This window comes from Mesocricetus auratus, unplaced genomic scaffold (assembly GCF_017639785.1).
Source record: "Mesocricetus auratus isolate SY011 unplaced genomic scaffold, BCM_Maur_2.0 Super-Scaffold_100014, whole genome shotgun sequence".
Taxonomy (NCBI): domain Eukaryota; kingdom Metazoa; phylum Chordata; class Mammalia; order Rodentia; family Cricetidae; genus Mesocricetus; species Mesocricetus auratus.
The window spans coordinates 28,993,697-29,014,193 of record NW_024429197.1 but is presented as its reverse complement, the minus strand read 5'-3'; the positions used below and the strand labels follow the sequence as shown (position 1 = coordinate 29,014,193).

Here is a 20,497-nt window from a genome sequence, read left to right as displayed (position 1 = left end):
AGGTCTGGCCTTACTGTTCACATGCCCTCAGTGTTCACATGGTCCCCTTACAGCCTCCTATTAATAAAAGGAAAATGGATTTTTGTTGACAGGAAAGCATCTTTTGTGGACACCTCCCACTAGTAGCCTTGTAATGGGATATTCACTGATATCTGGTAAAAGCCATATTTAAATCTCATATTTGCAAAAATCAACTGCTATATTCTGTTTGGTTTTCCTTCATAATTCTTTCTTTGTTTTTGTTTGTGGCTTCTAAAATTTGGAAGATCTGACATAGAATAAATCCAGATTTCAGTTTCTATTGAACAACCGAAGATCTGAATGAAATACCTTCAGAATCACCATTGTCGTCATCATCATCATCATCATCATCATCATCATCATCATCATCATGATGGAACAGCTGCCCTCTCACTCCCGAACTCACTCCCATCTCTAAAACTATCCCTGATTTGGCAGTTACTCATTAACTTGGGGTTAGTTCTTCGTTTTCTGGCACTAATACTTTTGTGTATCACACTTAAAGTGGTGTGTTCTCTGTGCTATCAGAAATGTGACAAAGAGCACATACTACCAAGTCTGTCAACTTGTACTAGATGGTCCTCTCTGTGCTGCATGCTTCCATAGATGATGTGCGTGGGTTTTTTTTTTGTTGTTGTTGTTTGTTTTTTTTCAAATTGACAAGTTATCTATTCCTTCATGGGAGTCAAGAGTAAAGAGATAATTCTCATGTCACTTATCAAAGCAAACTGAAGCAGGAGAAGTAAACAGTGGTCTGAAAGGCATAAAAAGCAATTTTAAGAAATTAATAAATGATGAGACTATGAACAGCACACAAAAGGGTTTGCTTCTTTTCTTCCCTTTAATATGATTTTTACCTTAAACACTGTGTCCCTTTAGGAAAGGGAAGAAAAGTTAATAAAGGAACCTATCACTCAAACTTAATTTTTAGTATGGCAAATAAACTGCTTTAATGAAAGGGCTGAAATCCCTAGGTTTGCACATTAAATTTTCATTCGTAGTAGAGAATGGAAATTATTGATTCTGCAGTGGCATCATGCATTTTGAATCCTATAGTGTCTCAGAAGCCCACATTTCCGTTGGGTGCAAATGTGTTAGCAGCATTTTGATGTAGGGGGAGCCTGAGCTAGGTGGGAGGACAGAGAAGTGGACAGAGATAAGGAAGTAGACCAGCTCTTCACAGAAAGAAAATAATCAATGTTCCTTGTCTCCAAGATCCATTTAGATAAAGCATCTGATGGTACGATGGATTGTCCACGAGATCATCTGAGACTAGAAACTCTGGTCCAATCAGTCTTTGGGGGAAACCACAGGGATCTCATGAAAGACTTTGAAAAAATAGAAGGCAGACTGATGGTTGGTGATTTGATCACAAGCTGTGGGAAAAGGGTTTGGGTTTTTAAGAAAACCATAGAGGAAAGGAAAGGACCTTTCTCAGTTCAAGGTCAGCATGTCCGCCAACAGAAAAACAAACATCTGACATGCTAATGCTGAACTGGATAACATAAAAAATTCAATCAAGCCCACAAACAGCTCTCAACGGAGACAAGGCCGTATTAGAATCAAGTGACAGGAACACTGTTCTCGACTTAAAGTATGAAAATATGTGTGTTTTTTCTTTGAAAGAAATTAATCTTCTGACTCTCTGAGGAATATGCCATAATTAAACAACTTTTATTTCCCCCTTAGAGAATTCCTAGGGCCTGATTCAGCTTTGTCAGAAGTAGCCTAAATTAGCCTTATTTAGGGGTCTTTGTATACTTACAGACTGTAGGAGATCAGGGAAAGCAATAATTTTTTTTTAGAAATAATCTAAACACAATTGCAAAAATAAAGCTTCTTAAAAAGAAAACTAATCACCGAAAGTGTCCCCGAAAGAGAAAGGTTCTGTTGTTGTTTTATTTCCTTCCAGCCAAGATTATCTTACAGTGCTAGTCTCTTTTGTTAGCCTCATGTCAGAAAAGTAGTTTCGCTGAACTAAAAAGTTCTGGTTTTGTGTTTTCAGATGCGGAGAACTGGTGCCATCTATAGATTTCCATTCTGGGAGAGGTTTCTCTTTTGTCCTACTTTGCATCAGACCTGCTGTCGTGAGGATAAGAGCGCCCAGGAGACACTTCCCTGCGGTTTAATAGGCTATGAAGGATGGGACTCATTAATGGGCTGGCAGCTGCCCCTAAACAGGATTCTGCCTGAAGGTGGGGGGGGGGGGGGGGAAGAAGGGGAAGGGAGGCTGAGGAGCAGGCAGCTCCATCCGGGAGACCACCACCGGATGCCCAAGGCAGGCAGTGTCTAGAGTGAGAGAGTTGCGGTTCAGCCCCAGAAACCTACCTACCTGGAGAAGTAACCTCTGGCCACTGATTTTTTTATTTAAAGCAAAGGTTTCTAGGATATTATCTACTTACCTAATTATTTTTAGATTGTTGGATTACTATTTTTGCTGTTCCTTAACTATATTTTCATCAATTTAATTGTAGCTGCCCTTATGATGGTATTGTGTTTATTTACAATTGACTTTATGTTTCCCATTCTCCAAGGGAAGGTTCCTAATCACCTATAAGTAAAAGTCCAGCTGTTCAGTCAGCATATACGATCTCTTGACTTGGTTTTGCCTACTTTCCATCCTCCTCCTCCCCACCATCTCAACTTAGGACACTCTATTCATACCTGGGGCAGCTTTCCTGCCTCAGTTTCTTCAGCTTGCTTCTGATCAATTGTGGAATCTGGTTGGCAGGTCTTCTTTGTGGGGCCATGAATCCCAGACCCCCCCATCTGCCTTCTGGATTAGAGATGTCACAGCTCCTAGTCCTTTTCCTCCACTATTCACCCTGGCTCATGTCCCTTATTGGCAGAGTGGGCAGTAATTGTTCTTTGATTAAATAAAAAACATCACTTCTGGCCCCGTATAGCCTGGACTCGCTAGATCCACAGATTAAATTTCACCAGGACCTCCTAAATCAGAAGCTAATGCATTGCCTCTTACCTTTATGGTTTTGGTCTGGAGTCTGAGTCCATTTAAAGTGTTGATGGCTTTCTCTGCATCCTTTGGATCAATATAGTTAACAAATCCATACCCTAAACTCTGTCCTGTGGAAATATTAAAAAAAGAGAGGGAGACAGAGAGAAACAGAGAGAGAGAGAAGGAAGAAGGGAGGGGGAGGGAAGAAGGGAGAGGGTAGGAAGGAAGAAGGGAAGGAGAGAGAGAGAGAGAGAGAGAGAGAGAGAGAGAGAGAGAGAGAGAGAGAGAGAGAGAGAGAGAGAGAGCTCAGTATCTTTACAAAGCAGCACTTCCCACTGCAGTGTAAAACCCTCCTTTGGTCTGGGATTCCTTTTCTTTGGGGTTCAGTCTAGGATGAAAGGTTTCCAATCCCACCAATTCTCTTTTTGGGTATGGGCTTTGAACTCACCATCCACACTAAAAACAATAAATGCCTTTGAATATTCATACCTGATATACACAAGTGGCAATATAATCAAGAAAAGACAGTGCCAGGGAATAGAAAGATGGCATGCACAGTTTGTTAAGAGATCTGCTTAGAGTCTTGGGGCTTTCCCTTACCAACTGGAGCATGTGGGAGAGAAATCATTTACCACCATTTTCTCCAGATCTCTTCTCTGGAGATGACAGCACTTACCTCTGGCAGATTTCGAGAGAGTTTAGTGAAATAACATACATAAAATGCCTACTAAGTACATTGCCTAGACCATATTAGGTGTTCAACAAAGGACGTCTACACTCTGCTTAGTCCTTTAAAACTGGGACAAGCGCTGGACTCAGGAGCTGTGTCTATTGCCTTGGTCATGCCAGCCACACCCACACTCAGAGGTGTAGAAGGATCTGAGCAGTGAGAACTGGAGACATTTTTAGCGAAGCATGCAGGCATGGCCAGAATTTAGAGCAGTTGCTACAAATCATTCTTTTCCCTCATCATCCTCAGAGCCAAAGAACAATGAAAAAAAGAAGGGCAAAGGTTTCTATCAGAAAGAACAGAGGTGCTCCTACACAAAGGGGAAAGCACAAATGCATTCCGCAAAGAGATTTAGCTACTTTAGGTAGAGATGATATCAACTTGTCTACAAAGAGGTAGCAAGTGACAGGGCTCCCCCCTAAGTGAAATAAAAATAATGTACTTGTGATGGTGCCACTGATTATAAATAGTCCATCAGCTCTGCCATGTGTCATCAGCCAGAAATATCATTAGGAAACTTTACATTTTCTGACATACCCTTTAAGAAACACAGAGCTTGTGGTGGCTACAGAACCAGCTTGAACTTCTCAGGCAATGGTATTGATTGTGGGCGGCGGCGGTGGCAGAGCCGAAGGGGAGAAAAATGACAGGACATCACACGTCAGGGAAGACTGATTACATAAAGCTCTCTTTAGCTTACTGGGGCCAGGGCTGGGAGATAATACAGCAAAAAGTCTGCCACATCCCAGTGACAGGAGCCCATTTTAGCAGCCAAAAAAATTGTTCCAACAGCTTCTGTTTTGCTGGTAAATGTCTGTGTTTGTGTTGGTTGTAGGAGGAAACCTGGGAAAACAAGTTGGGTTCTGGATCAGAAAATGGGTATCTTCTTTATTGTTACAGGACAGAAGCAAAGGGAGCAGAGAGGAATCTCGTGACATTTGCTCATCAAATGGAATCCCCAAAGGCAACATCTTGCATTAGGACATTCCTTTGTTTCTGAAGAATAGGAAAGATAGAGACAAACTTTGCTAGGCAGGTTTGTCATCAGAGTTAGTGACCTAGGAGGGAGGAGAAAGTGTGCGGCATGGGGCACACTCCTGCTACTTCTCATTTCATTTTATCCTGTGAGTTTGGAGTGTGTGTGTGCATGCTTGAGTGTGTGTGTGTGTGTGTGTGTGTGTGTGTGTGTGTGTAAGAGAAAGAGAGGAGAGAGAAGAGAAGAGGAGAGAGAGAGAGAGAGAGAGAGAGAGTTGTGGGTATTACAAGACCCTGCCATATGTTCCCAGAAACTATTTTGAAAATACAAAAATACAAGAGACTAATTTCATTGGTTTAAAATATAATTTATCCTAAATTTGTCTCTACCTCATCAAGCCTAATGAAATTCACCTAATTAAATCCATTTTCATCATGCAAATTTCTCTGTCATATTTATCTTGCATATATAATATTCCTATAATCATCTTAAAAAACTAGTCATGCACCAAGCTGTACTGCTTCTAAAGGACATTTTAAAGCAATTATGTCTATGACAAACCTGCTATAGGAGTTCTAGGAAACCGGTTGAATGGGTCATTTTCCAGTCTAATATAATTTATATATGATTAAAATAGAATATAAAAATACAAATAAAACATTCACTGCTTAACTGCTAACAGAAGACCTGAAGAGTTTCTGTATTTTTCATGGTGTCAAGATAGGCAATAATGAGTATAGTTTTTGTATTTTTCATGGTGTCAAGATAGGCAATAATGAGTATAGTTTTTGCACTCTAAATTTATCTGTTTTTAGATCTTTATTTCTGGAGGAAGGAAAACTCAGGCTTAGGTTCCAGGAGGTTCTGAAGGTCAAGTGAGTGAAAAGATTCTAGTCCAGCAAGATGTGGGACATCAACCCATCAGCCTGTATCATTTCCCAATCAACAATCACCCTAGCTCCTGACTATAATTAGCACTACTGTGCTATCATCACCCATCCTAGGTTTAGAGACTTCATTTAGCAGCAAGAATAACAATTCTTCAGGGAAAATCAAAACCCAGAACAATGTTATTTCACAAAGGAAGATTCTCCTTTATACAAAATAAGCTGCAAACTGTAAAACACTGCATTGAAGACCAGAGATGGAGGAACTCAGCTGTGAATGGGAAGATAGGAGGTAACTGGGCAGGACAATGAAGCTACCTGCGGTTAGCCTAGTTCACAGACAGGCTTTCTTCACATATGCCTCCCAGCATCGCAGGAGTCCAGCTATGTCTAATAAAAATGCTTCATGGATCTAAGTGTTCTCTTTTTAAAATGCCCTGGAGAAGATTAAGTTCCAGAGCAGAAAATACATATCCCAAGCTACATTTTTTTTAAAGGAAGGCAAAATGAACAAGTTTGGTGACCATTGATGGTGGGTTTTGTTTCAGCAGTTTTGTATTTAAACATACATGGGCAAATATAGATGGAATCCATTAAAAAAAAGAGTGACAATGCTTTTTCCATGGGGGCCAAGAGAGTTGCCATGCTGAAAGGGCTCCGGAGATACAGTCTGGAACCTGGAGCATATGTGTTTATCTGCAACATAACAGTCATTTTTCTTTTTTCTTCCTGTTCAAATAGTGACACCTTTTCTCTTTACCAATGGTAACAAGATTTGGGTATGTAGATATAGAAATACTGCTTTAAGAACAGAATATTAAACTTGATTTTTGTTCATACTTACTAAATTATCTTTATTTAAGAAATAACATAGCTTTGAAAGGAAGTCTGTCTCTAAAATTTTAGGCTACCGTATTTTGATGCCCACATCTGATCTGCTTCAAGCACTGCTGTCCAGCTGGCAAGGTGAAGCGTCTCTACTTCCAGCATGGGTAGGAAGAATTCTAGGGAGTTTGGGGTAGCAACTTAGAATTCAAAATGTAGTTTCCGAGAGAAAACTGTATGCATAATAGCCAAAGCTTAAGGCACTTCCATGTATTTTGGCTTAAACAGGTTCTTGTTTTGAAAAAGCTGTTTTCTTGAATCTGAACCTGAATATTTCTGTTTTGATAAAGCATGGGCATTTGCACACATACAGAGAGATTATTTCCTCTTGCTATGTGTCCTTTACTATAATAGGAAGCATTTCTATTGGAGGTTCCATAGGTTTTATATCAAACCTCTCCATTTTAACAAGAAAGAGTATGCAAGATTATATCCCTGAACACAGTAGGTCCTTGGCAAGTGTTTGCACAGTACAAGACTCACTGTGTGCACCTGTACTAATCCTACTGTTTGAATAATTGGAGGAAGAGACAAAGAGGAAGTAACTGGGGGATTAAGTTTGCATTCGTGAGGAAGGAGTGACTGACAACACCCACGCCAGGCACTGGGGACCTATAAACTCACTGGGTGGAGAGGGTTCTTCTGTAACACAGATCAAGTGAATGGCAGAAGTTGCCCCAGCCCAAATCCATAGTACAAAGTGCTCTCTGAGTGTACAAAGTGCTCTCCTGACCATCCTCTATTACATTTGATTTTCACATCAACTCTATGTGAAGAGAGAAAAGTATCATTTTACAGAGACGAGGGAACTGAAGGTCAGAGAAAATTGTAATTTTCCCCAACATCACAAAACTGAATTGCAATTTAGATCTGAGTAGGCTTTTGCTTGTTTGTTTTAATGTGTAAGGTAAGATACTGAATGATTTGGGCTTGGTGGTCACAGTCCTTGTCACAACAACCATGCCACTGCATGTCAGTCAGGGACACTATCTGAACAGAGAGTGGCTGTGGTCCAATATAACTTTATCCAGAAAAACAGTGGCCAAACTTGGTTCTTGTACTATAGGTTGGCTCTGAATCCTATTTGCCATTGCCATAAAGTAAGGTGTTACTAACAACTGAGGTTTTTTTTTCTTATTTCAGGAAAAGTAAAGTGTTTTTATGTAGTTTGTGTTGAACATTTTTACTGCATTCAAGCTCTAGGAACTGTCCAATCACTAGCTCGTTTCCCCAGACTTTCCTTGCTCTGCAGGGTCCTAGCATTATTCTGACCTCATGACTGACAACAGCAGCAGAGAAGCTGCCCAACAGAGCCTCAGCATTTCTGCACTGCCAACTTGCACACTTTGCTCTTTCCTTGTGAGAACCAGGCTTCTCTGGAAACTTCACACCGACTCATCTCATCTGCAGAGCCCCTGAGGGGTCAGCCAGATGGGCAGTTGCTGTTGACGAAATCTTCTGAGTTGAGTAAGGGATTTTTGTGACTATCAGAACCCCTAGCTCAAGCTGAAATCCTGGTTTCATAGCACATGATAAAGTCCCCAGTTGCCTCAAGATCACCTGCTTGGCGATAATTCACACCAGGTTAGCAGCTTTCAGTTCTGAATCTCAGGATGCCCCCTCACTGCCAGTTCTGAGATGTCTTTCCAAGAGTCTGTCTGAACATACCCAACAGAGAGACAGAGAGAGGGTGCCTGCGACTGCGTGTACAAACCCGTGTGTGGCTCATAACCATACTTGCTGTGTATCCTTGGCTAAGTCATTTAAGCTTCCTTAGCCTGTCCCCTTGTCTGGAATCTTCAAATCCTCATAATCAAAGGATCACTGTGAGGATTATATGAACATGGGGTCTAATAGCTGTCATAATTTATTCAGTGACACTTTGTGCCAGGCCCGGTGCTAAGTGGTTTACTTATGCTACCTCATGGGCAACATTGGGCCCATGGTACACTATGGAAAAATGAGGCTTAAGAAGTGGTGAAATCACTTGTCCAAAGTCAAGGAGTTGGTAGGTTCTAGGGCTAGTCCTGCATGAGTCCTTTTAATGACACTCCAGATCATGCTTTCTCTCCACAGCAGCTGGCCTCAGTTCAAGTGCCTCGAAGGGTCTGGCATCTGGTAAGTCTTGAGGGTGCACATTTGTTCTCACTAGGGCTTTAACTCTGACAGGGGTACCATGAAGTCCTGAAACTGTGGCTGTCTTCCCTCCATCCATCCTCAGGGGATTTATTGGTGTTGGTCAGCCTGAAGCTCAGCTTTTCTATTGGAAACCCAGTGGTTTTTCCAACAAGTCGGGAGATTTCTTTTTTTTTTTTTTGACTGAGTTGCCTTAGACTGAACATTGTTGCTACTTCAAGCACAGCCCCCATAGCAGTGTCACTGGCATCATTTAGGATCTGTGTGGAATGCAGACCCTCAGGTCCCACCTAGACCTCTTGAATCAACATTTGCTTCTCCACATAATCCTTAGATCCTTCAGTGGGCTCAAATGCTCATTGAAGAATGAGACTCAACGGCAAGTTGGATTAGATGTGATTCTCAATCTCAGTTTCAAATACTGTTATGTGACCCTGGCTATGTGTAATTAACCTCTCCAAGCCTTGGTCTCTGGGAAAACCATACATCTAATAAATGGGAACAAGGAAGTCAAGCTCCTATGAGAGAATTCTCAAGTTTTCTTAATATGTGCTATTTCTTTTTATCCCAAACTTTAATTCTTATCTTGACTCTGTTTTGGTATTCTGATTTTGAAGATAGCACTAATATTCCTTTCTTTAAGGGGCTAGTAAGAGCTTTATATATGATGATAATTCATGGAAAGTGTCTGCCCTTTAGCAGACACTTAGTAGGTATTGTGTCTTTCTTCTTGTGAACCATTAGGTGTTACTTTTCACTGGTGTCTAGGAGACATTATCTTCTCCATGAGGCCCTAACCTCCCCAAAGGTGGAAAATGATGCTGATGCTTGTCTTTTGCACTGGAGCAAACAATATGTAATAATCACACAAATTCACATGGAACAGGTACTTTGCTACAAGTTGGATACTCTGGGTGGACCCTGAGATGTTCCTAGCTTTAGGATGCTCCTTATATGAAGAGAAATGCAAGTGTCAGAACCAATGATATCCCAGAATAAACAAAGCTATTCACCAGACATTAATTCTGACTAAGCAGAGTAGGGGAGGATTCCTGAAGGAAGAGGCACCCAGAGGGCACCCAAAGTGATGGCATCCCAACTTGAGGACTGAATCCCAAACCCAAGCTTATCCCGATTGCATTTTCTGGGCACTCACTTTGTGTCAGGTACAGTTATGTTCACTGGAAACATAGAAGAGAACAACACCAAACCTCTGTTTCTGCCGTTATTGAATTTGTATTCTGGCTGAGAGCAGGGAAGACAGTGAAGACATACAGACAGACTATCAAGTTTGTTAGACAACAGTGAATCCTAGGGAGAAAACAAGGCAGAGGAAAGGAACAGCATGGCTGGGTGGGATATGCCTGCAAATTTTTATTGGGGAGGTCAGGGAAGACCTCACTACTCAGGGGATATAAAGACAGAGACTTCAGAGAAAAGACACAGACAGTTACCCAGGTCTATCTGAGGGAGGGCATTCTAAGCAGAGGGAAACTCATGTTCAAAGACTCAGAAGCAGGAGTACACGCTGTGTTGGAGATACCACAGGAGTGAAGGCAGTCCATATCCCACTTGTCAAATGACTGGCAACAGAAGTAGGCACCACAGCTTCTGCTGCTGACAGAGACAGCCTAAAACCAAACTGGCCCTACCCTCTGACTGACACTCCCTTTCAAAACCACCTCTCAAAAACAAAACAAACAAACAGTATCAAAACCCACCTCTCCTGTGTGTGCATGTTTGTCTGTGTGTGGGTTCATATGTTTGTGAGCATGTTCGTGAAATCCTTCATGTTGTTCCTCAGGTGCCATCTATTATTTATCTGTATTTTAGACAGGTTCTCTTACTGGCTTGAAACTCTTAGTAGGCTGGGTTGTTTCATTAGTAAGCCCCAGGGATCTACCTGTCCCCATCTCCCCAGCACTGGGGTTACAAGTGCATGCTATCATTCCTGGCTATGTCTTTTGTTTTCTTTTGTTTTTAATATTGATTGTGGTGATTAAATTTGGGACCTTGTGCTTGTAAGGCAAGCACTTTGTTTCTTTAGCTATCTTCTGAGTCCTCCAAACTACCACTTAATGAGTATCTCTGTCCTCTATTAGACTGGGAGCAGCTTGTGACCAAGCAGATGTCTCCTTCATCTCTGTCTCTTGGACCTCAAAGAGTTCAGGCATTGTTGGGTTAGCCAGGAGACCTCTGTTGAGTGAATGTATATGAGTGTTTTCTATTGTCATGAGTGTTTACTTCCTCTTAACCAAGGACAAAGGGGCAATGAAGAGTAGTAGAGCCTCCTCCAGGCCTGGAGGAAGTTGGTGAGATGTCAGGAACCAGACCCAATAAGACACCCCAGAAAACCTGGGGATGTTTAGCTCACAGCAGAGATACTCTAGTACCTCACAAATGAAAGGCTGTCACGGAAGGCCATGGGTTCACTTGCTGTGGTCCCAGAGAGGAGCACAAAGATCAGGAGGAAGAAGCAAGTTAGGGGGCTGTTGGCTTTAGGCTGATAATAAAGAACTTTCAAAGAGTGATTTTATAATGATGTAGGGTGTCCTGTGAAGAGTTGATAACGAGAACTTCACAGAGAGGCGGGCATATCTATCCCTTACTAAGTGTAGCTAGAGCAGTCAGCAAGACTAGCCCACATGATACCTTCTATTAGGAGGATTCAACGGTTCTAAGTTATATTTATCTTAGCTCCAATGCTCACAACAGTTTCAGTTTGCCCTGATTTGTAAAAGAGAAAATTGGGGATATGCATTGAACATCTACTATGGGGCCAACTGTTTAACTTTACTTTAACTTAACTTTATTATTCAAATCTTTGCAATTTTCTGAAGCAGGCATTTCCAAGCCAGGCTATGTGTCTAGAGAAAAGCAGCCAGTGTAGTCTCTGCTGGTGTAGGTTCTTGAACATGTGCTGATTTGTACACTGATCATCTGTCCTGACTTACCTCCATGTGCCCAAGAAACCTGGGTTTTATAGCTCTATCTCCAAGTTTTCAGTCCTTCTATTAGTTCCAGTCCCCCATGTTGGTTATGCACACCAAACAGGATCAAACTTGATTACAGATCACCATTTTGGAAAAAGACTGTCATACCCATAATCCTACAATCTACAGACTCAGGAAATGAGAACCGAAGAAGAAGCCAGGACTTGGGCTTTATCAGAAATGTCAGGCCAGTGCTTGGCACTATAATATTGGGAAAGGGAGAGTAATTTTTTTGAGGATGTGATACTTGAGGTGAGACTGATTTGAAAAGATTGATTAAAAGCATCCAAGTTACAGGCAAGGAAGGGCACTGGAAAGAGGAGACAGTATAAGCACCTATCTGTCAAGGAGAAAGACCTATCACTAAGTTTGTAGCCAGCACAAACCCCAAGGTTGCTGGTTGTTATTGCCTTGTGCTGTCACCACTGTTTCTAAGTTGAATTCATCCTCAGAGGCAGATATGAGATCTCCCTAGACCTGTGCAGAAAGTCAAGAGTCATTCAGGAATATGAACTCTTGAGTGTGTCTTTTTTCTGTAAACACAGTTGAAAATGTAAGACCCAACCATTCTTATTCTGAATTCCCAAAGTATTTAGCATCACCCCAAGCCAGCCTGTGGTTATTTCCAGAGGGTACATTCTGGATACATAAGTAGGTGTCATTTCTATAAATGCAGCATCAGGACAATAAGCAAAGTGCTTTGTCCACAGTAAGCATTTAATAAATGCTTGTTGAACTGAATATATTTCTCAATGGACTGGAAAGCTCCTTAAGTCAGGACATGGGGCTGGTTAATGTTGGTAAGACCAATGCCTGATACATAGTAGACTGTTAGTAAGTTTCTGTTTAATAGATTAAACAAATGGATCAATTAGTGAACAAAAAATTATCATTTGAGCGCCACTTACTGCACCAACTGTTTTTTTTTTAACCTCACATACTCCTTAAAATAGCCCTATAATGCAAGCATTATCACTACCACTTAAAATCAAGGGCACCAATACCCATGTCCAGTTCCTCAAATGGGTATATCTAATGCCACTCCCGCAAAGGCTTTTACTAGAGCTTCCAGCTTGCAGAGATTGTATCATGCAGATGTGAAATGGGATGCCCCCATTGTTCGTGTAAGGCATATGGGGCCCCAAAGAACACAGACATCCATTTCTAGCAGCTCCCCAGACAGAAATGCACATTATACAATAAGAAAAGCCAAGCAATTCATTTCTCAAAAGAGATCTTTTTTCATTCCCTTTGGTTTGTCCTATAAAATAACTTGCTCCAAGTGACAGCTCTTCAAATATAAATTTCAATAATAAACTTCAACAAATGAAAAACTGAACCAATCTGAGTTCTATTTTTCTTCTGTTGTGCAAGAAAGAATAGAAATCCGTAAGATAAAAAGCTAGTATCAAGTGCTTGGTTAAAAAAGGGCTGAAAGGGAAAAAACATTCTGGGTAATGTACTGAGGACAATAGAAGCCTCAGTGACAACTATCTTACCTTCAGCATTTATTGTACTAAAAAGAAGGAGTGTTCAGACTGATGACCCTGGGGCAATGCAAGATTCTTAATCAAAACCACGTTAAATTAAATTATGCCCAGAATATTCTTACATGACAGAGAAGAATAGTCATACATTTAAAAATATTTTTAACAGGTTTGAAACAAAAAGAGGAGGATTTTGGCAAACTCCCAGCTAGCCATAAAAATGATCCAGAAATTCTTGGCTGGTTTAGTCTCACATGAAACAAAGGTCTGGATGTCAAATAGACAGGACTTTCCACCCAGAGTGGATGCAAAACAACAGGTGATTCCAGAAGTGCTGCAGATGTTGAAGACAATGGTTTAGCAACTCTTATTCTCTTATAAGAGGCAGAAAAATCTATCAGATTAATACTAATTGTGTGCTCTGTAATTAGCCTTTGGGCAAAATGAAACTTTGTGGGTGAAATGTCTATGAGTGAAAAGAACTGCTGAATTCAACACTAAGACAATGACTTTCAAAACTCCCCTACCAGACAGCATCCCCAAACAGGGCCTGTGGAAGCTACCAATGTCATGTTGAAATGTAGATTCAGTGAGATAGGTTATGTGAAAGGGCTTGGAACAAAGCAATGCTTCATAATATTAGCTGAATACAAATCTATTGGAACAGGCAAAACAAAGTGTTTTGTTTTCACTGAAGTAGGTGAGAGATAAAGTCTCTATAGAGATAAATCAGGATGTCAAATATTAGCTGGGGCAGGATCTTGGAAGCCTCAATCACTGAGCCCTTTCTGCAATAAGGGGTTGGGCTTCTCTGGTCTCAGATCTACCAGTAATAGCCTTGTGAATGTGAAGACAAGTTCTATTCTCACCATGGAAGAGTTCATTGTCAGGAAGGAACCAGCCATGATGCCCACCTTTATGGTCTGACAGCTTAGTTAGACTCCAACAAATCTTTTAAAAGACAGAAATTCCTCAAATTGTTAAAAGAAGCAAAAGTATCTTTGTCTTAAAACAAAACACCACAACAACGCTTAGCTTGCACGGGTAATGGACTGAGGTTAAGAGAACACCCAAGAACAGAAGCACTCACCCAGAAATAGGTCTGTAGGGTACAGATGAGAGAGGAGAGCCACCTTTGGCTTTGTGAAATGAATGTCAGAGAATGGCAATTCAAGTAAACAATGAGCAACCCCATGACACTGAGTCAAATATCTGGCAGGCATGAAAATGAAGAGGTGCCTAGGAAGAGGCAAGAATGGCAAGCTGTGAACATCTCCTTATGGCTCAGATCTTTAGGCAATGGAAAATGAAATGACATTTGGATAATCTGGGCTGAATCACGTCCAGGGCACGTTCAACAGTGCTCAACAACTTTCCAAAGTGTATAGTGTGTGAAGGGACTGTGCTGTTCCCATCGAGAAGGATCCCCATGGTACCATTTTCTGTTCCTCCTAGGAGCAGGTGAGATGACACCAGCACACCAAGGGCAATCCCACACGTTCCATCCATTCCAAGTTCCATAATGCAATGTTAGCACAGATGTAGAGAAGAGGGGTTAAAAGATGCCTTTTTATTGGTTCACTTAAGTTTCCCAAGCTCATTTTTTTTGTAACAGAACCCCCTTTGTAACAGAAGTGATCAGTGTCTCAGGATGTAATTACCTCAAGCTGGTCCAGTGCTGAGATACTGCTTCCGAGACAACAAGGACGCCTACATACTTCCAAGGTTTCTTTTCCCCTGCCACTGTCTGTGAGCCTATTTCTCAGAAGACATTATACAACCTTGCTACTAAGACAAGCTAGACATAGCACAGAGCCGCAGAGGGGAGGGGATCAAACATCCAGAAATACATGTTCATGTTGATATAATTTGGTTCTAATGAAACGAGCTACAGTGGGGAGACATGGGGGGGAGGTGGAAATCTATACTGACTTCTGACCCTGGGAGCTGATTAGTGTAGAAGACAAAAATAGAGGCTTTGGAGTCAAACATGCATGGCTTAACTTTGCCATGCTACTTTGAAGACACATGGCCTTGATAAAGTAACCTAACCTCTTTTTGACCATGTAAAGTAGGGATAGATAATAAAACGATACCTCATAGAATTGGTCTAAGAATAATATTACTATATACCAGGTGATTTTCTGTGTATTAATCCCATGAATGTTCCTATTTTAGGAATGAGGAAACAGAGTAACAGAGAGTGAGAATACCTGTTGCACAGTTAGCGAGTAGGAAGACTGGGGTGTATTGTAGGAAGTCTAGCTCTTAATCACTAGGTTTCTGCCTAGCACAGTACTAGATTCCAGGAAGTCTGTGATACTCCTCTGGAAGGCACAGACACACATGCCCAAATACAGACACCCTACACCTCCCCTTCCTCCTGGCTTTAAGAATCTGCTGGTTTTGTTATTAGCTTATTACATGGTGCAGTTCAAGTGGGCAGCATGTGCCAGCTTGACAAACAAAAGATCCTGTGTGGCTGCTCAAGGAAGAGAAGAACAAATTCAACGCTAAGAAATGTTAGTTCCTTTTGAATGATGACTCACTGCCGCTATTTTCACAAACAGCTTGCTAATTAAACTTTCTTATGAACTCGGCTAACCAATTTTTCCAATGCATGGAGGAAAAATCATTCATTATAGACCGGAATCCAAAATCTAATATTAACAGCACAAGTAGGATCTGTGGCAATGTAATTTGATCAGTTCAAGCATTAATAACAGTTAGACACTGATGTCTGAGAGAGTTAATCAGCTTTTGCTGAGATGTTCGTAGATAACTGAACAAAACATCTGGAAGGCAGACTAGAAAGCAAAGCTGGCTTATCATAGGGTGTTGACGCCCTTCTCTTATAAATCCCCTGCTTACAGCATCCTATCTCATGAGTGACCACAGTAATATCCTGAAATGGTATCACTTCAACAGCTCGACAACGTATTGGCAGCTCATCCAGTCTCACAACACTCAGTAAGGTGGGAAGCACTCTTAGCTCCCTGCATGGAAGCACCTAAGGTACAGAACGTCCCGATACACAGAAAACCCTGCAGCCGATGCTAGAGTAGGAGATCCTTCTATTTTATCACACTGACCTTATTATTTTAAAAGAAAAAATGGTGTGTGTGTTTACATGTGTGTATATATTCATGTGTGTGGATATGTGAATGCTGTGCATGTGTGTGTGGAGGTATGAGGATAACCTTGGTGTCATTTTTCATGAACAATCTTTTTTTTTTTGACAGATTCTTTCACTGGCCTGAAATGTTGCCCAGCAGGCTGGGCTGGTGACTAGTGAGTGCCAGGGATCTGCCCATCTCTGCCTCCTCAGCACTACACTTATAAAAATGTGCTACCATGCCTTAAAGACAAAAAACATAAAACATGGTTCTGTGGGTCTAACTCAGGTCTTTAACTGACTGAGCTGTTTTCTCTGGCCCTTAAAGCAGTCTAATTCTCAAACTAATCTTAAAATTTACCCTGATGTTTTCAAATATTGAAATAAAGGCTTTCACTCACAGTCTTCTGAAACCACAGAACCTGTCATTCATTATTGCTGCAAAATGCCTTCATATGTGTCATTGAGTTTGAACCCACGAGTACTACTAAAATAAAGCAGGGGATAGTTTTCCTCTTGACTGAATATTGAGGAAGTGGTAGTCTGAGGGGGTGGTAAAATAACCTGTGCAATATTACTGCTTATTTAGTGTGTGTGTGTGTGTGTGTGTGTGTGTGTGTGTGTGTGTGTGTGTGTGAAGGCAGGGTCAACCTGAGCAATGCCACTGCTCATTTATTAAATGTGTGTGTATGGCAGGGAAGGCACTAAATTTGACTTCAGCTTGAGGTGGTTTGATGTGCTGTTTGTTTTCTGAGCTGAAAGTCTTTGGCCTATGTGGATATGTTTGGGGAATGTGGAGTTCTCGGGTAGGGCTCTTCCTCTTTGTACTCATGGTGGTTGTCTCATTGGAAAGGCTGCACGGATTGGAAGGAGCACTGGAAGGGGCAAAGGTAGATAAGATAGCTCTTGTGTCGCGTCAGTGCCAAAACATGAGAATGACATTGTTGGTTGTCCAGACTGGGGTTGTGGCCAGAACTGTGGAAACCCTCACCAAAAAGATGAAAGCCATGAACTAAATGAAGTCTTGTGTGCTCAACCTTGAGAACTACAGTGAGAGAGAAGACTGCGGACACTCACTGAAGGGCAGCAGGCAAGGACGGCTTGCTTTGGAGCTGTTCTCTTGGCACACTGTTGATAGCTCATGCTGTACAAACAGGGTCTCCATTCAGGCAGCCTCTCCACGTTACTGTCAGACTTTGTTATTTAAAAAAAAATAATTCAAATTGGGAAAGAGATAAGTACAAAGGAAAACTCCATGTGTATGATTTCAGGATTCACAGCCCATCTTGCCTTATAGCTGGCAGCTGTCACCACAGACATTTGGAAATCCAGAGAAAGGGCTATGGAGAAGCTGGTAGGAAGCCCAGGATAGAGCTGGGATCCTGGTTGACACTTGAAAAAATGGACGAAGGTTGTCACATATGTTTTACCTTCTTATAAAAGAGAACTCCAGTTAGTTTGTCTGTTGGTTCTCAGACACACCACATTTAATTTACTAATTTTCCTCTGGTGTCTTTTTGGCCTTTATCCATTTCCCTCTGCCTATGATCCATTTCAATATTAACTCTTTATCTTAAAAGTCAGCTCAAGTCCTTTCAGATCAAAGTGGTATATGTGTAAATAAGTCAGACAGAGAAAGTTGGACAGGACATTTAAAGACCCCCCACACACAGAGAGACAGAGACAGAGACAGAGACAGAGGAAAAAGAGGAAGAGGAAATAGCAAGAAAAACAAGCCATATGATAGGTTGATTCAAGTCTTCTTTAGGTTTCTCTGGCCTCATCAGTTTAGACAATTGCACACGGTGGATGCTTCAACAGGTTAAAGGAGGCACTAAAGAGAAAAGCCTCTGAGAACTAACATGAGAAAATGCCTGGGATCACTAAGTTGGTACTTCTGGCTTACACACACATGAGGACTCCTTACTGATTCTAGATGAATGTGATGGGGCATTCCTGAGGAGCTACAGTACCTAGCTGTTACCCTAACCTGAGCATCCACTGTGTGTCGATTGGCTCTAACATCTCGGCAGACTTTCAAGTAAGAACAAGAGCTGATTAGAAAAATTAGACTTAAAAATTACCAAGAAATGGGTGTGGAAAAAGTTAGTAGCAAATATGTACCTGACCTCAGGAAGATAACAGACATCATTCTATCTTGGGTAAGCTTATTTGTTAGCAAGTAGAAGGTGTCAGTAGGCTTGGGTTGAAATCTCAGCTTTATTTATTGGCTCTGACCTTGAATGAATTACTTCCTCTTCCCGAGCTATACTTTCTTCACTGACAATGACGAAAACTTCCCTTGTGAAATATCCTAACTGCTCTGTTCAGTATTGCTTGATAATGTTCTCATTACTCAGCGTGGGCTGCTTATAACAACACATTCCGATTCATACAGATTTCAAAATTAATTTTATCCCAGTTCTGGAGGTTGGAAGCCCAAGATCAGGGTACAGGCATGATCAGGCTCTGGCTAGGGCCCTCTTTCTGGCATACTGAGGTCTGCCTTATTTGATGTGTAGACACAGAGGGAGAGAGGGAGCCCTGGTTTTTCTTTCCCTTCTCATTAGGATACTAATATTATTGGATTCTATCCACACGACCTCATTTAACCTTAATTACTTGGGCAAAGGTCCTATTTCCAGTTATTTGAAGACTAGGATTTCAATATATGAATCTGGTGAGCGAGGAGGCATAAATATTTACTCCTTAGCAATACCTCTGAAGCATGGATCAATTGCTTCCTTACCATATATTGATTTCCTACAATCCTTTTTTAAAAATAAGGTTTAAGGGCCATTCTTCTTTGATACTTGCTCTGAGCACCTTAGTCCATTGTTACCCTTTACGCCTTTGGATAGTAATAACTGATATCTTTGCCTTCACTCAGCAGAGACAGAATGATAAGATAATAGTGAGATTATAGGTTTAACAGCCAGACAGACCCAACCAATCCCCCTGACCAGATAATTCTAGTCGTGGCTTCATCTGCAAAATGGGGTAATAATCAGTGATCTTGGGAATATAAAGCTTCAATGAAATTACAGATACTCTATGCTGCCACATAGCTGGCCTCTTGTCAGGTCTTCTCCTTGCATCATTATGAATCAACTCTCTTGTGTTGTCTTTCCAAATACTTTCGTATGTATATATGTAGTATATATGTTTATGTGTCTCCGTGTGTATGTGCACACATATGCATGGAGGCCAGATGGCAATATCAGGTGTCTTCCTCAATTGCTATCCACTTTACTGTTGGGACAAGGTCTGTCATTGAACCCGGAAGTCACTGATTTGGCTAGTCTGGGTGGCCAGCAAACTGTTGGGATCTTCCTGCCTCTGTTGCTGCAGCATTGTGAGTACAGATATATATCACCACTCCAGGCTTTTTACATGTGTGCTGGGATCCAAACTCAGATCTTCATGCTTGTGCAGCAAACATTTTACTCACTCATCCATCTAATTGCTCTCTTAAAATTATTTTAATAGTCAGGGATACAAAAGGCAGGATTGGACTTTGATAAAACCAAACCAAACCACCCTAGAAAATAGAACGGGTGGCCATGCTTTAGAAGACAGTCACCTCTTTCTTCTGTATCTGCAGGCTGATGGAGGACCTTCTAATGTCCCGCCTTGCCTCGCTTACTGTTTCTGTAGTAGCATAACATTTATTTGGTCTGAGAGAGCAGACACTAAATACATACTGTTGGCTGATTGAAAATGTTTTACAAATGTAAAAAGTCTTACACAGACATATGATCTCCGTCTGAATTTTATCTTTTCTCCAAACTAGAAACGTTTTCCCTTATCAAAGCTCAATTTCAGCACTGTAGAAAAAAATGAAAGGCAACTTAAAAGGTTTTTAGTTCTCATGAGGCATAAAGACAGGCACAGAGTTCATCAGGTAAGAGCATAAAGGAGCCGCAGAATGGGGGCAGGGCAGACTGAAAAAAGAAATCACCATTACCACACCTCTCAGAGATGAGGAAAAGGAATCTCCCTTACACATTTTGGAAGGCACTTTCCTCCTGCATGAATCTGATGAATTATATTTTTAGATAATGTGTGGAAACTTCATTTTGACATTATCTTTCTGCTTAGTTTATAGCTGCAATCAATCAGGCCATTCTGTGGAGAAGGGTGAGTGTGTATGTGTGTGTGTGTGTTGCACATGTAAATGTGTGTGTGTGTTAGTGGGGTGTGTATGTGAGTGTGTGTATGTGTGTGGGTGTGACTGGGGGGCACATTTGTATGTATGTGCATATGAAGTGTGCATGTGTGTGTGCTTGTGAATGTGTGTGTGTGTGTGTG

The 20,497-nt window shown here is 41.3% G+C and overlaps 1 protein-coding gene across 6 annotated transcripts in view; it reads right to left on the bottom strand.

The window, feature by feature from the left end:
• Elavl4 (ELAV like RNA binding protein 4) overlaps positions 1-20,497 on the bottom strand; it is a 128,796-nt gene that overhangs the window by 19,328 nt on the left and 88,971 nt on the right. For all 6 annotated transcript variants that reach the window (XM_040756968.1, XM_021228384.2, XM_021228386.2 and 3 more), the window contains exon 3: positions 3,002-3,105. In XM_040756968.1, the coding sequence (XP_040612902.1) occupies positions 3,002-3,105 (104 nt within the window). The remainder of the gene's footprint in view (positions 1-3,001; positions 3,106-20,497) is intronic.